Here is a 12,116-nt window from a genome sequence, read left to right on the forward strand (position 1 = left end):
CTAGCAATTCAAGGCATAGTCCATTGTCAAGTTGTGAATGGATGTAGCTTAAAGTTCTAGGCAGAAGTTCAACTTAACAGTCTCTGCTGAAACACTGGTATATTAAACAAGTGGTGAGAGAAGGCAAATCTCTAAATGGGTATTTGAGATCTGGTGGGGGATTGTTAGAATTAATGGGCTAGGCCCATAGCAATTTCTGAAATCTCAAAGCCCATGTGTAAAATGGCAAGTGGTGGTGCTAAGTTTAGTCCCACCTTGGAAGTTGAAAAAGAGTTGGACCTCTTTATATAGTGGGTTCTCTCCACCACTCTAAGTGGTGTGTGAGAAGAGAAAGGGAAAACCACACGCGCGCGCTCGCTCGCCTCGCCTCGCCTGGCCTGGCCTGGCCGGGACAGGACGGGACGGGACGGGGCGAGGCGAGGCGGCGCGTACATGCGACATGCGCGTGAATGGTCCGCCGAAATCCGGTCCGTCTCCTTGCAGGAGCGCAGCTTCCTTTTGCCGTTTTATTTTTTATGTCTTGGCAGACAAGTTTTGTTTTCTTGTCCGGTAAGTATACGAATTAGAAACCAAGTCGGTTTGGGATTGTGGTCGCGACACAATACCGCCTCTGGTCCTAATATATATACAGCTACCGGCTGCGGCCAGAGACACACCGAAAAACACCTAGGGTTTTGCCTCATCTCACAACTTGCGCTGCCATCGTAGTCTACTCCATCCCAAACGCCGGCGTGCATCGGCGCGTGGGAGAGCAGGTCTCCGGAACCGTTCGTCTTTGCGATCCTGCACCGGGAGAGGACGAATTAGGTTTTTGGGAAGCGCTGTGCGCGACTGCTCAAATTCGTCATCACGGGTCGTCTTCCGTCCAAGTCGGGCGGTGCTACTCATCGTCGTATTCATCGCCGTCAGCAGCAGATCGTCGCCAACATCGTCATCAACACTGTCGCACCCATAATAGCTAACGATCAGTACGTCTAACATCCTTTGTTCATGTCTGTTTCTACAGCTATTGTGACGTGCTTGCTGCTGTTATGCATGTCTTGCTGTTCTTCTAGTTTGCTAGATTATTGCATGCTAGTATCTCTTCTAGTCATGAATTATTTACTGGAATTAATCATGAACTTGCCTAATATTCCAACACACACTGTCAGGGTCAGGGGCCCGGGTTTTGCATCGTTGGCCGGGCACTTGGACTTGGCTGAGCATGCAGTATCGAACTGTTTGTTTGGTGCCTTGGTGATCACCCAAGAGATTGGACTAGCCATAGTGAGAGTAGTTTCAGTAATAATATCGAGTTCAACTCAGCAAATTTACTTATGTGACAATGAATTAATGGAAAGAGAGGTAGTTTGAGTAACTTAGGGGGTGTTTGTTTCCAGAGACTTTTTTGTGTAGGGACTAGAAAAAGTCCCTCTTAAGGACTTTTTTTACCAAACGGGAGAGACTTTTTAGGGACTAAACTAGTCATTTGGGACTAAATGAAGAAGACTCTCAAGGAGAGTCTTTTTAGGACTTTCTGAGACTTTTTCAACAATGCCCCTCCATGCACCCATTGGCCCGCCACCCCATGATGTTGTTTGATTGTTATTTTTCTATATACTATGGGCAATATGGTCATTTAATAGCCTCTAGAAGGGACTAAAGACTTTTTAGTCTCTGGAAACAAACAGGGAGGGACTTTTTAGGAACTAGGGACTTTTTAATTGAGACTAAAAAGTCGTAAGACTAGAGAACCAAACACCACCTTAGCTAGTTATTGTAAAATCACATGTCCCAATGCAATATGAGTTGCTAAGGTATTTAAGGCTAGTCATAATGGGGGTAACTTAGTTAGTACGCACTCTAACTTTTTTGTTTGTTTATGTGGCATGTAGTTAATGAGAAGTGGTAACATAAGACCTCTTCAAATATGCTAAGTGCATTAAATACCTTAGCAACTCAACTTCCCAATGCATAGATGCTTAATTTGTTGTTGCTAAACACACTTTATTAATGAGTTAGCACCTAAAGTCTTTCGTGCATTGGTCAAATTGTTTGGTTTAAGTGGTTTTCCTAGGTTCTCGCTCTTGGCATTGGTCCTTCCTAGGGTCATCAAAGTGCTCTCCCCCTCCTTAATTGTTGTGCTATGTCATTTTTTCGCTTATGTGGCATGCTTAGCACATGTCCACGGTGGAGCACTAGGAAGGGCCTAATATGTTGTTGTAACATAGTACTTCTCCAGATAAGATGAGTCTACTATAAAGTCCTGTATGACACTACTAGCTACTATGTTGTTTTGCACTATAAAGGTAGTAACTTAAACTAGTGTCATATGCATGACGCTAGTATAAGTTACTCTCCACTATGACCAGTCTAACCTAATAAATGAAGCTTTACATGACATTACATTTAAAATAGTAATATATAGTCTAGGATATGTGTATATAGGAGTAGTGTATGTTATTCTTCATTGTGGCTAGTCTTAGCCAGTAGGTAGTCATTGTCAGATAGTTATTGTATGATAACCAATTGAGGGACTCTCGCTGCTTCAGGGATATGGATGTCTACACTGTACGTGCAAAATAAAGAAAGGTAGTACTAATTGTCAAGATCTCGTGTTTGCTACTTCATTGGACGATCGATCAAACAAACAATGATCCAGCGTCCCCACCCGATAACCAAACCAGATCCTTCGTACTTTCTCCGGTCTTTTTTGTCTACATATAAGTTTTGTTTAAAGTCAAAGTATCTCTACTTTGATTAAATATATAGAAAACTATATCAATATTCACAGTGCCAAATTAATGTTGTCGGATTCGTTATGAAATGTAGTTTCATAGTACATATATACTGTACTTGGTCCCTCCATTTTTATTTAGTCCGCATATTAGCTTTGGTCAAAGTCAAGCTTTATAAGTTTTGACTAAGTTTATAAACAAAAATATTAATATATACAACAAAAAATCAATACCACTAGATTCATTATTGAATGTACTTTCACATCATATAGATTTGTTATGGTAAATGTTTATATATTTTTCTATAAACTTGATCAAACTTTGCAAAGTTTGACTTCGGTCAAACCTAATATACAGACTAAACAAAAACAGAGGGAGTAGATGTTTATAGTTTTAACGGAATTGCTAAATCCCAGTCGACTGAGATTTAACGAAGTCTTAATCGATGCTATATGCGTTAGATCTTACATGGAGATTCGTGTAAATTTTTCTTTTGAAATTTTCTTTCTTCCTTTTTATATGATCTATCAGTTGACTGAGACTTCGTTAAGTCTCAGTCGACTGAGATCTAGCCACATCCTATTTTTAAATATAAATAAACTTGATTAAACTTTGTAATGTTGGACTTGACAAATATCTAATACAAAGAGTAAAAAGGATGGGAGGGAGTACATGCCATACTCCATATCAGCCTCCTGTACTCGGTCTGTTTCAGCGTCCGCGTCGACCGAGTAAATGCGAACAGGCAGGCGATGGATGAATGGACGGATGGATTGACGGACCAAGCGACGATGCACATATGCACATATGGTAGGTAGGGACGGATTGTGCTACACGTAACTGTTCCCGCAGATATGATAGCGTGTGCATGCACATATGACAGGGAAAACACTACTCTACACCTGCCCACGGACACATCTTTTACATACGTCCATGTCTTGTAGTAGCGCCAGCGGTAAGGTAAATACGTGCCTTGTCGATCGAAAATACTTACAGCAAAAATAAATATATCTAGATGTATTTTTAAGTTTACATACATTCATTTTTATTTATTTCTGCGAAAGTAATTCAGGACAAAGGGAGTACTACATCTCCATGATATTCGTATCAGACATCTCTTTCCACAGAGAGGAGAGAAGGACATGCGATTAAGTTGTATATGCGATATAATACCTATGCCGCACAATGGATGTCAACCGCATGAAAAAAGACGGCTTCCCTCCCCCTGGCGTGGCGTACGCGCCGCCGTGCATGGCCGGACGCGGTGGCGGGCAAATAATTGAGCGGGCGATCCAGCACCAGTAGTCGCCGTGGACCCGCCCGGCGCGGCCGGAGTCAATCAAGACGATCTCTGCATCGCATCGACAGCGAGGCTCGGGGAAAGAAACTGGCACTACTAGACAACTGCGGCCGGAGTTACGTGAATCTGTCAAGCGCGGCAGGCTAGGCTAGCGACTTGTTTATTTTACATATGCTATCGGCACTTAGCCGCCGGGGTACCTTGGATCTGCCATTCTAGGCGTTGAGTGCAGTGTAAGAAAATGCTCGTCGCTTTGACGATCTAGACAGAGCCAGACGCTCCATACCGATTGGCTGTCGTTGGCATGATAGCAGTGCAGTGCATGTGGCTTGGTTAATCTGGCGGAAAGGAACAGGGGAAGAAACCCCGCAATCTCGCTCACTTGCTGTCACTATGCGACGATCAGTTAGTCGATCGATCCACGCTGCTTGCTTGCAGTCCAGACAGCGAGACGCGCCGCACTGTAAACCGGTAAAATCTCGTGCCTGGAATTTTCTTCCCCGTGCGCGCACAAGACAGAAGAGCCCAATCCGTCCGTTTTTGTTGGAGAGCCGCGCTTGCCCACGTCGGGCGAGCGAGTAAATAGACCCAAACACATCTAGTCTGGCCTAGACAGCGAAAGGTGGTAGCAATATCGCCAGAAAGCGAGGCTTGCTGTTGGCCTGTCCGCGCAGCGAGACGAGGAGGAGGAGGAGAAATGGGAAATGTAACGGGCCATGGACGGATGTGGCGGCCACTCTGTCTGGCTTCTTCGGACTGGCGACGCAACTGACCACCGGTCGGGAACAACATGGCACATGCGGCGAGCTATCTCAAAGTAATACTAGCATAACGTCAAAGGGATCACCAATGGGGAGCAAGGTGCGGCGGCGAAAACAACCTGGATGTCTGGCTACATTGTTATTTTTTGCGGGTGAAATGTGTGGCTAAATTAAGGCGCCGGGTCGTCGCGTGGACAAGGCCGGGTTGGCGGGCGAGATTCAGTCACAGATCGATGGCAGCCCGGTCGCTGCTCAAACAGCACAGCTGCGCAAAATGGCTGTGTTGGCTATTGGCAGGCGGTTAGAGGTCACTATTCATGCTGAATTTGGTTCTGCCAAAGTTTCTATCGCGATGGATGCACCGCTCCCCACCACACCAGACCGTAAAGGGAATGAGAGCAGATCCCATCAGCCGTCGTATAAACTAACAATGGCACCCTATGAATTCTCCCTTCGTCCCATAATGTAAGACGTTTTTGACACTACATTATGGGACGGAGGGAGTACAAATGATCTAGTGACTACACTCCCATGGGAGTGCTGTACTACTCAAAGTTGGATATCAATCAAATTGCAGTGGCAGGACCTCCCAGTGGAGGCATGCATGCCTAGTAAGATCTAAACACAAGAGGTGTTGAAACTACAGAGCCAGCCCCTCTCGGTTAGAATTCACTAGTCTGCAAAGTTTAAGAAAAGGCACAAGAATTCGCCAGTTTGCATTCGGACAAACGGCATCAACTTCAGGTCATCGAATCGGCGGGGAGAAGCTTCTGTACAGACCCACAAGAACTCTAGTATTTGTTGTAGCAAGGAGACTTTATTCTACACGGCTACCCTAGTTCATCGCGTACGAGGAGTCAGGAACTTCAAAAGAAACCATGAAACGTGCATTCAGGAGAACCCAAATGTGTTTCCTCTAGACAAAACTTGGAAGTGGATGCGTTTGCTGGTGTGCATTTCTTCTTGATCACTTCCGCTTAGCACTCTCTTCCGCTCTAGTGAAAGCATCAGTCAGCACATCAACAACCCAATCCTTGGCATCCTCCTGCAAGGCAGATATGTCAAGATAAGTTGTCTTAAGCATCAAGCTCTAAAGCGAAAGGTAGGTCAAACCTTAAAAACGTATGCAGGCTGTAACTCCACTGAGTTAGATAAGGATGCGGGTAAGATCAACACATTATTATTAGAAAAGAGATGACTTGCGGCCTACCCTACCAACACGGAGACGTGAAAAGAGATGCGGGTAAGGGAGAACCAAGACAAAATTGATCCAACGCACGCCCACCCACATATATATCGAAAAGCGATATGATATTATAAACCTTGCTTTTAAGCTGAAGGCATGTTTGAGTGACTAACTAATGCCTTCAGAATTACTACACTGATAAAACAAAACATATATATATATACCGAAAACTGCAAGCTTGTTTCCTCAAGGTGTACTTTGGCTACAAGTTCTATTATACTCTAGAGTAAATGTCTACCGCAATCACTCAAATTCCACAGAATATAATGAAATAACTAATGAGGACACGAGGTAAACCAAACATGTGTATGATACCTAACAAAACTAGCACCATAACGCACGGGTGACCCTGCTATTTATGTACAGCAGCAAGTTGTTGAAACATGGAACATCAGTATCTACTATGCATCAGCAATACATCTGTTTTCAGCACGGAAGCAAGACAGTGGATCCAATAAACTAACTCCACAGAGATGTAATATACCATCAAAAATCACAGAATTATACGTATAAAAATGCATCGATGAGATGATAGTGAGGAAGTTGTGTCTGCTACTTACCAGCCGCATTTTTTCCCCAGTTCTTAGGCGGGCATGTGGACGAGCTAACTTTGATTCAAAAGGGGTCCTTGGCCTGACTTCTTGGATTTCATCCCACTCTTCACGCGAAAGCATCCTTACTGTTCCTTGCTCAGGGTGACTATTCTTTATCTTGCGTTCCCTCCTTTCTTGGTCTGTAGCTTCATGTTCCTACCCAAAAAACATGCAACTAAGCTTCAGAGCATGCCAATTTCAGAACAGACAGAAGATTTTCTGAATACATGCAAACAATGCCGAGTTAAACTATTTGATCGACATATACAATATGCAGTAGGTAGACAATCTGGCAAACATCAGGATTGATGATTACACGACAAGGATGTATCTCTACTACCTAAAAAAAGGTTTCCACTCCCGTAAAAAAAACGTTTCGCTTCATCCGACTGTTTCGCTTCCCCTCCCCTTCCACCGTTTTTTCTGGTCTTTTCGGTTTTCTGATCAGTAAAATCCTTCCCTTCCCCATCCAAGCGCCTCCTCCTTCCCTAACACGGACCGATCTCACCTCCTAAACGCTAGCTGTAGGGTTCCGGGCCGCCAACCACGCTCAGCTGATAAGATCCCTGTCGCCAGCAGGGGCAGGGTGCCGAGGAGAATCTACTGGATCCCCGCCATAGCCTCCATGCTCCCTTTCCTCGTGGCTGGTGACACCCTCTGCCCTAACCGCGCCACCTCGGCCATCACCGCCACAGAGCCTCCTTGTCGTCTCGGATTGATCTTCTGTGCCAGGATGGGTGCGACAACGAAACCTCCCGGACATCATGATATCAACCCCAACGCCGTCTACTTCAATTACATACATGACACCGCCGCCGTCATCCCGCACCTGCACGCCGCTTCAGGACGGTTCAGTGCACGCCAATGACCTCCTCGGCCCAGGTAGCCAGCCAACTGCATCTCTCTAATTGATTTCTCTTTATCTCTCCTTTTTTCCTATCTCCTGCATCTCGCCCGACGGAGCCGATTTTTCTGCAGGCTACACGACAAACCTGAGCATGACAACAATGTTAGGCGGCTCTCTCAGTCATTGATGAAGAGTCATGTAGCAGCAACCCGTAAGGAATTGTACTGCTCTAAACTGCAGGTTTGTTCTCATTGTGATTGGGAATATTACAGTAGAGAGTCAAACTTCAGCTTTCGTTGTTGTGGAATTACAATGCTCAACCTAAACACTTTCGCTCAGTGCCAGAGGACGTACCAATAAAACAAGACCGAAAAATAAACTGGGTCTTTCTTCTCTTCTGTCAACCTATCTACTGGTTTGGTTGCTGAATGTCCGAAATCACAAGCCTGCTGAAATTTTTTACACCCATAGCAACGCACAGGCAGTTACCTAGTACTACCTCAATCCGGAAATACTTGTCGGAGAAATGGATGTAGTATTTCCGGACGGAGGGATTATATCTTATATGAAAATCTAGGTGACTATTAGTTCATGAAATAACTAAGACAAATTCGTTCAAACATTTATTGAATGAAGCCATTAAAAAGGGACACAAAAAGTCAAACTGCAATATCAAATAACAAAACTATACCTGGATAACACAACATTTAGAGATGCTCTATTCACTACTCTACCATGGATAGATAATCATTTCATCCAATAAAGAGTTTCTTGGAAAGTCTCTTCTCTAAATGTATTTGATGCATTGTTGACAATACTAACAACCACTCTAAAATTCAGCTCGTTCCTAGAGGTTACATTTCTAGAAGCCCACATCTTACAAATCCAAAGTACTCCCTCCGTCCGGAAATACTTGTCATCAAAATGAATAAAAGGGGATGTATATAGATGTATTTTAGTTCTAGATACACCCCTTTTTGTCCATTTTGATGAGAAGTATTTTCGGACGGAGGGAGTATTCACTAACGCACAATGATCGGCCTTAGCACTTCACATGTATACAGTACGCAGATCACATGATTAAGTATGGGTTCAATCCTAAATAAACATGTTCAATCAAATGCACGGCAGCTGCATCTGCAATTAACCCTAGAGAACAGCGGAGTGGGGGTGGAGGATACCATCATGAGGAGCTTGGTGAAGAGGGCGACGGCGGCGGCGGTGAGGATCATGGGCAGGGTGACGGAGTCGAGCCATTTAAGCGACTCCGGCGTTGGCACGAAGAACTCGTCGCGCCCCGGGTCGCGCCGACGCCGCCGAGAGCGCTCCCGCTCCGCCACGCTCAGCCGTAGAAGGTTCCCCGTAGATCCCTCGGCCAGCGCGGCCTGCCTCATGGCCGCCCCTCCCCGGCGCAGAACCGTCCGCAGCATCGCTGCGTCCACGCCGCCGGCGACTTAGACAGGACGACGGGGCCAGGGAAGTGGAGGCGTCGGGGAGGTGCGCGTCCGTCGCCGTCTGCGTGCTCCCAGGACTACCTAACGATGGACGCTGCGCCGCTCGCTTGATTTCCCCTGGCCCGGCGGCGGTCGTGTTTCGCCGGCGCTTCAAGAGGGAGACGAGAGACCAAGCAGGCACAATCCGAGCCGGCACGAATGGGCCTATAATGGTCGAGGGTGCGACCGAACTTACCAGGCCCATAAGCACGTCATAAACATAACGTAGGCCCATCGCACACACACACACGGTACTACTACTTTATTTCTTATTATCTAAAATAAAAATGGTATTCTTTTGTGGGTGCGGCGATTTGCCTCCCGGGCTGCCTGTGTATGAACAGTAAAATCGATAAAAATTAACAAGACAAATAAAACATTCAGACTTTTTTTTTTGCAAGCAAGATGCTCAAATGCACGATCTCTGTGCAAAATATGATGAAGTTTGGACATTCAAGAAGCTCGTGGCAAAAAAATACAAATTTCGACTGTTTGATAAAATTTTGGTAATCATATGTCTGGTTTTGTCATTTTTTGCCACAAGCTCCTTGAACATCCAAACTTCACAAAAAATTGCACGGAGTTCACGCAGGGGGCATCTTGAACCACACAAAAAATTGGATTTTTTGGATTTGTTTTCTATTTTTTTTATTTTACCGTCCACTAGGTGCATCTGAGCACAGCCCCCAGCTACACACACATCACCATCTGCGTGTATCCTCATGGAATTGGCCCTAAGCAGTAGGCTTGTCCAGGATCTGAATGTTGCCGCGGCTCTAGTTGGATTTATCTTCGTCACCTGGTGGAACCATCTCCTCAAAGCTTTTTTGCGTTCGACTTCCTTTCCGAATTTAATCACCCAACCCCTTCCTTTTTCTAAAATGAAATCCATCACGGTTATATGCTGCATGTTTACGAGTTGTTAGGAATCTCAGATTCTTTTCCCTACAAGAGTTCTCCGAAAAAACGTGCATGCGTGTATCCCCAGTGATATATTGTCTTCGCCTTTAAATTTTTGTTTTAGATTTCTCTAGATATGGAGTAGCTGTGAATCGACAAGAAAAATTTCTAGACAGTTTGCTAGATCATAATCTAGTCGCAATTTATATAATTTTAATAAAACGTCCGGTCGTATTTCCTTTCCTTTACATTTGCATGCTTATTATTAGTCATATTAGGTTCTATTTTTTTTAGCCTTTTTCTCTTTCAGTGCGTCATATACATATGTTGTGAAATAGAGAGCACCATATTAATTCGCTCATCTCTTATTGGGTAGTTTAGACCCAATTTATTGGAGTAACTGTATGATATTTTGGTTGGTGACATGGACATTTTAGTAACAAGACTATACAATTTGTTGGGGATGCCCTCGTCATCCAAGAACTTATCGTGCAACCATTCCAATTGGGTTGTATCTAGTTTGCTCAATTGAATATGAGATAATAAATAAAGTGCTTTCTCATTGTACATTGAAGTTTGTACACGGACTGTTGGTTCATATACATAGTATTACATCCGTCCAGGTTTATTGTCCCTCTTCGTATTTTGTGCCAAATTTTGATCGTAAATTTGATCAACAAAATATAAATCATTTTATGCCAAATTGTGTCACAAAACTTATATTGTTGGACAAATATTCGAAGGATGTTTTCAACATTGCTCGGGAACTCGGTAACTGGTAACTGCTCGGTCGACTACTGATTAGCGATTAATCGGTTAATCGGCCATTTAACTGAATTAATCGGTCGATCATTAATCGGCTGCACATGAGAGTATATTGGCAACTAGTTTTTCACGTATTGTGCACCACATAATCCAATGCTCATAGCTACGTATTATACATTTATACTAAAATATAATGTCGTAGCTCGTAGGCCTATAAAAAGCATGGACAAGAGGTAGAATTGTTACCTGGATGGTTTGATCATGATGCATCCAAACAGGAAGGCAACAAACCTACATAATTGATGATAGATATGCATTTGTATATGCTCTAAACTTGTCATTGTCAAGATAAATGATTAAATGACAGCAATACATGTGACAACAAGAAGCCCCGCATGAGACATGACAAGATAAATTAAAATGACAGCCACACAACTTGGCAATGTGCCCGTGCGTTGCAACGGATCCAAAGTAGAATAATACATGTTCACAAATTTGAAAGAAAAACACTCTAGTAAGGAATGAGGTGAGGGAGGGATGTGGTTGGTTTCAAGATAGTAAGGGGTTTTCTGCAAAATGGAGCAGAGAAGTGGGGCCTTGTTGCAAAAATGCCACAACTTACCTCACAATCGTTAGATGCAGATCTGATGGTTAGAAATGATGGATGGCAGACACACCATCATCGCCAATTGAGTCTTTTATAAGAGTAGAGAAATAGCAGCCACACATGTGAACATGGAATAATTCACTACAAAGTTCAACACAAATAGTATAATACTCCCTCTGTCCTAAAATATAAGAACGTTTTTAACACTACACTAGAGTCAAAAACGTTCTTATATTATGGAACGGAGGGAGTAGGTAATAAGGTTCACTGACCACAAATACTCAAATAGTTCTCACAACTCATAATGGCCTGAATTGCCGCTTCGGTTACCCCTCCCCCCCTTTTTTTTATGGATGCCATTTCAGTTACCTGACCCATCACCGATTAATCGGTTTGACAACCAGTTAATCGTCTGACAACCGATTAAATGCCAGTTAATCGGCTTGACCATTTAATGAAACGAGTATGTGCTACTCGCCTCAGTTAGGCACTGAGTAGCGATTAAATGAGCATTTAAATGGTAACTCGGCCGAGTTCTTGAACAGTGGTTTTCAATGATACTATTTTTATGGTATATAAATCTTTTTTATAGTTAAATTAAAGATCAAGGTTTGAAAAAAAATACAATGAGGACTAATAAACTAGGACGGTGGTAGTACAACTTTACTCCCACTCCTTATTTATTGTATGACACTTCATCAAAATTTCATGTGACAAAATTTACTAACAACTACTTTCTCCGTCCCATAATATAAGACATTTTTGTAAGCTGAAACATCTTACATTCTGAGAATGAGGGAATATCTTCCAAGCATTGGAGATGCCTAAGAGGATGTGTACTAAAGCACACCTTTTTTTTGTGTGTGTGTAAATGTACTCTCGTATGC

General features: G+C 43.5%; 1 protein-coding gene across 1 annotated transcript; it reads right to left on the reverse strand.

Moving 5' to 3' along the window:
* Window positions 1–5,324: 5,324 nt before the first annotated feature.
* On the reverse strand, window positions 5,325–9,104 carry LOC119301941. Its single transcript, XM_037578945.1, has 3 exons — window positions 8,646–9,104; window positions 6,585–6,773; window positions 5,325–5,823 (listed from the first exon to the last, which is right to left on the reverse strand). The coding sequence occupies exons 1-3, from the start codon at window positions 8,892–8,894 to the stop codon at window positions 5,746–5,748; spliced, it is 516 nt and encodes a 171-aa protein (XP_037434842.1). The 5' UTR covers window positions 8,895–9,104; the 3' UTR covers window positions 5,325–5,745.
* Between the last annotated feature and the right edge of the window lie 3,012 nt (window positions 9,105–12,116).

The sequence above is a fragment of the Triticum dicoccoides genome, chromosome 5A (assembly GCF_002162155.2).
Source record: "Triticum dicoccoides isolate Atlit2015 ecotype Zavitan chromosome 5A, WEW_v2.0, whole genome shotgun sequence".
Lineage (NCBI taxonomy): Eukaryota > Viridiplantae > Streptophyta > Magnoliopsida > Poales > Poaceae > Triticum > Triticum dicoccoides.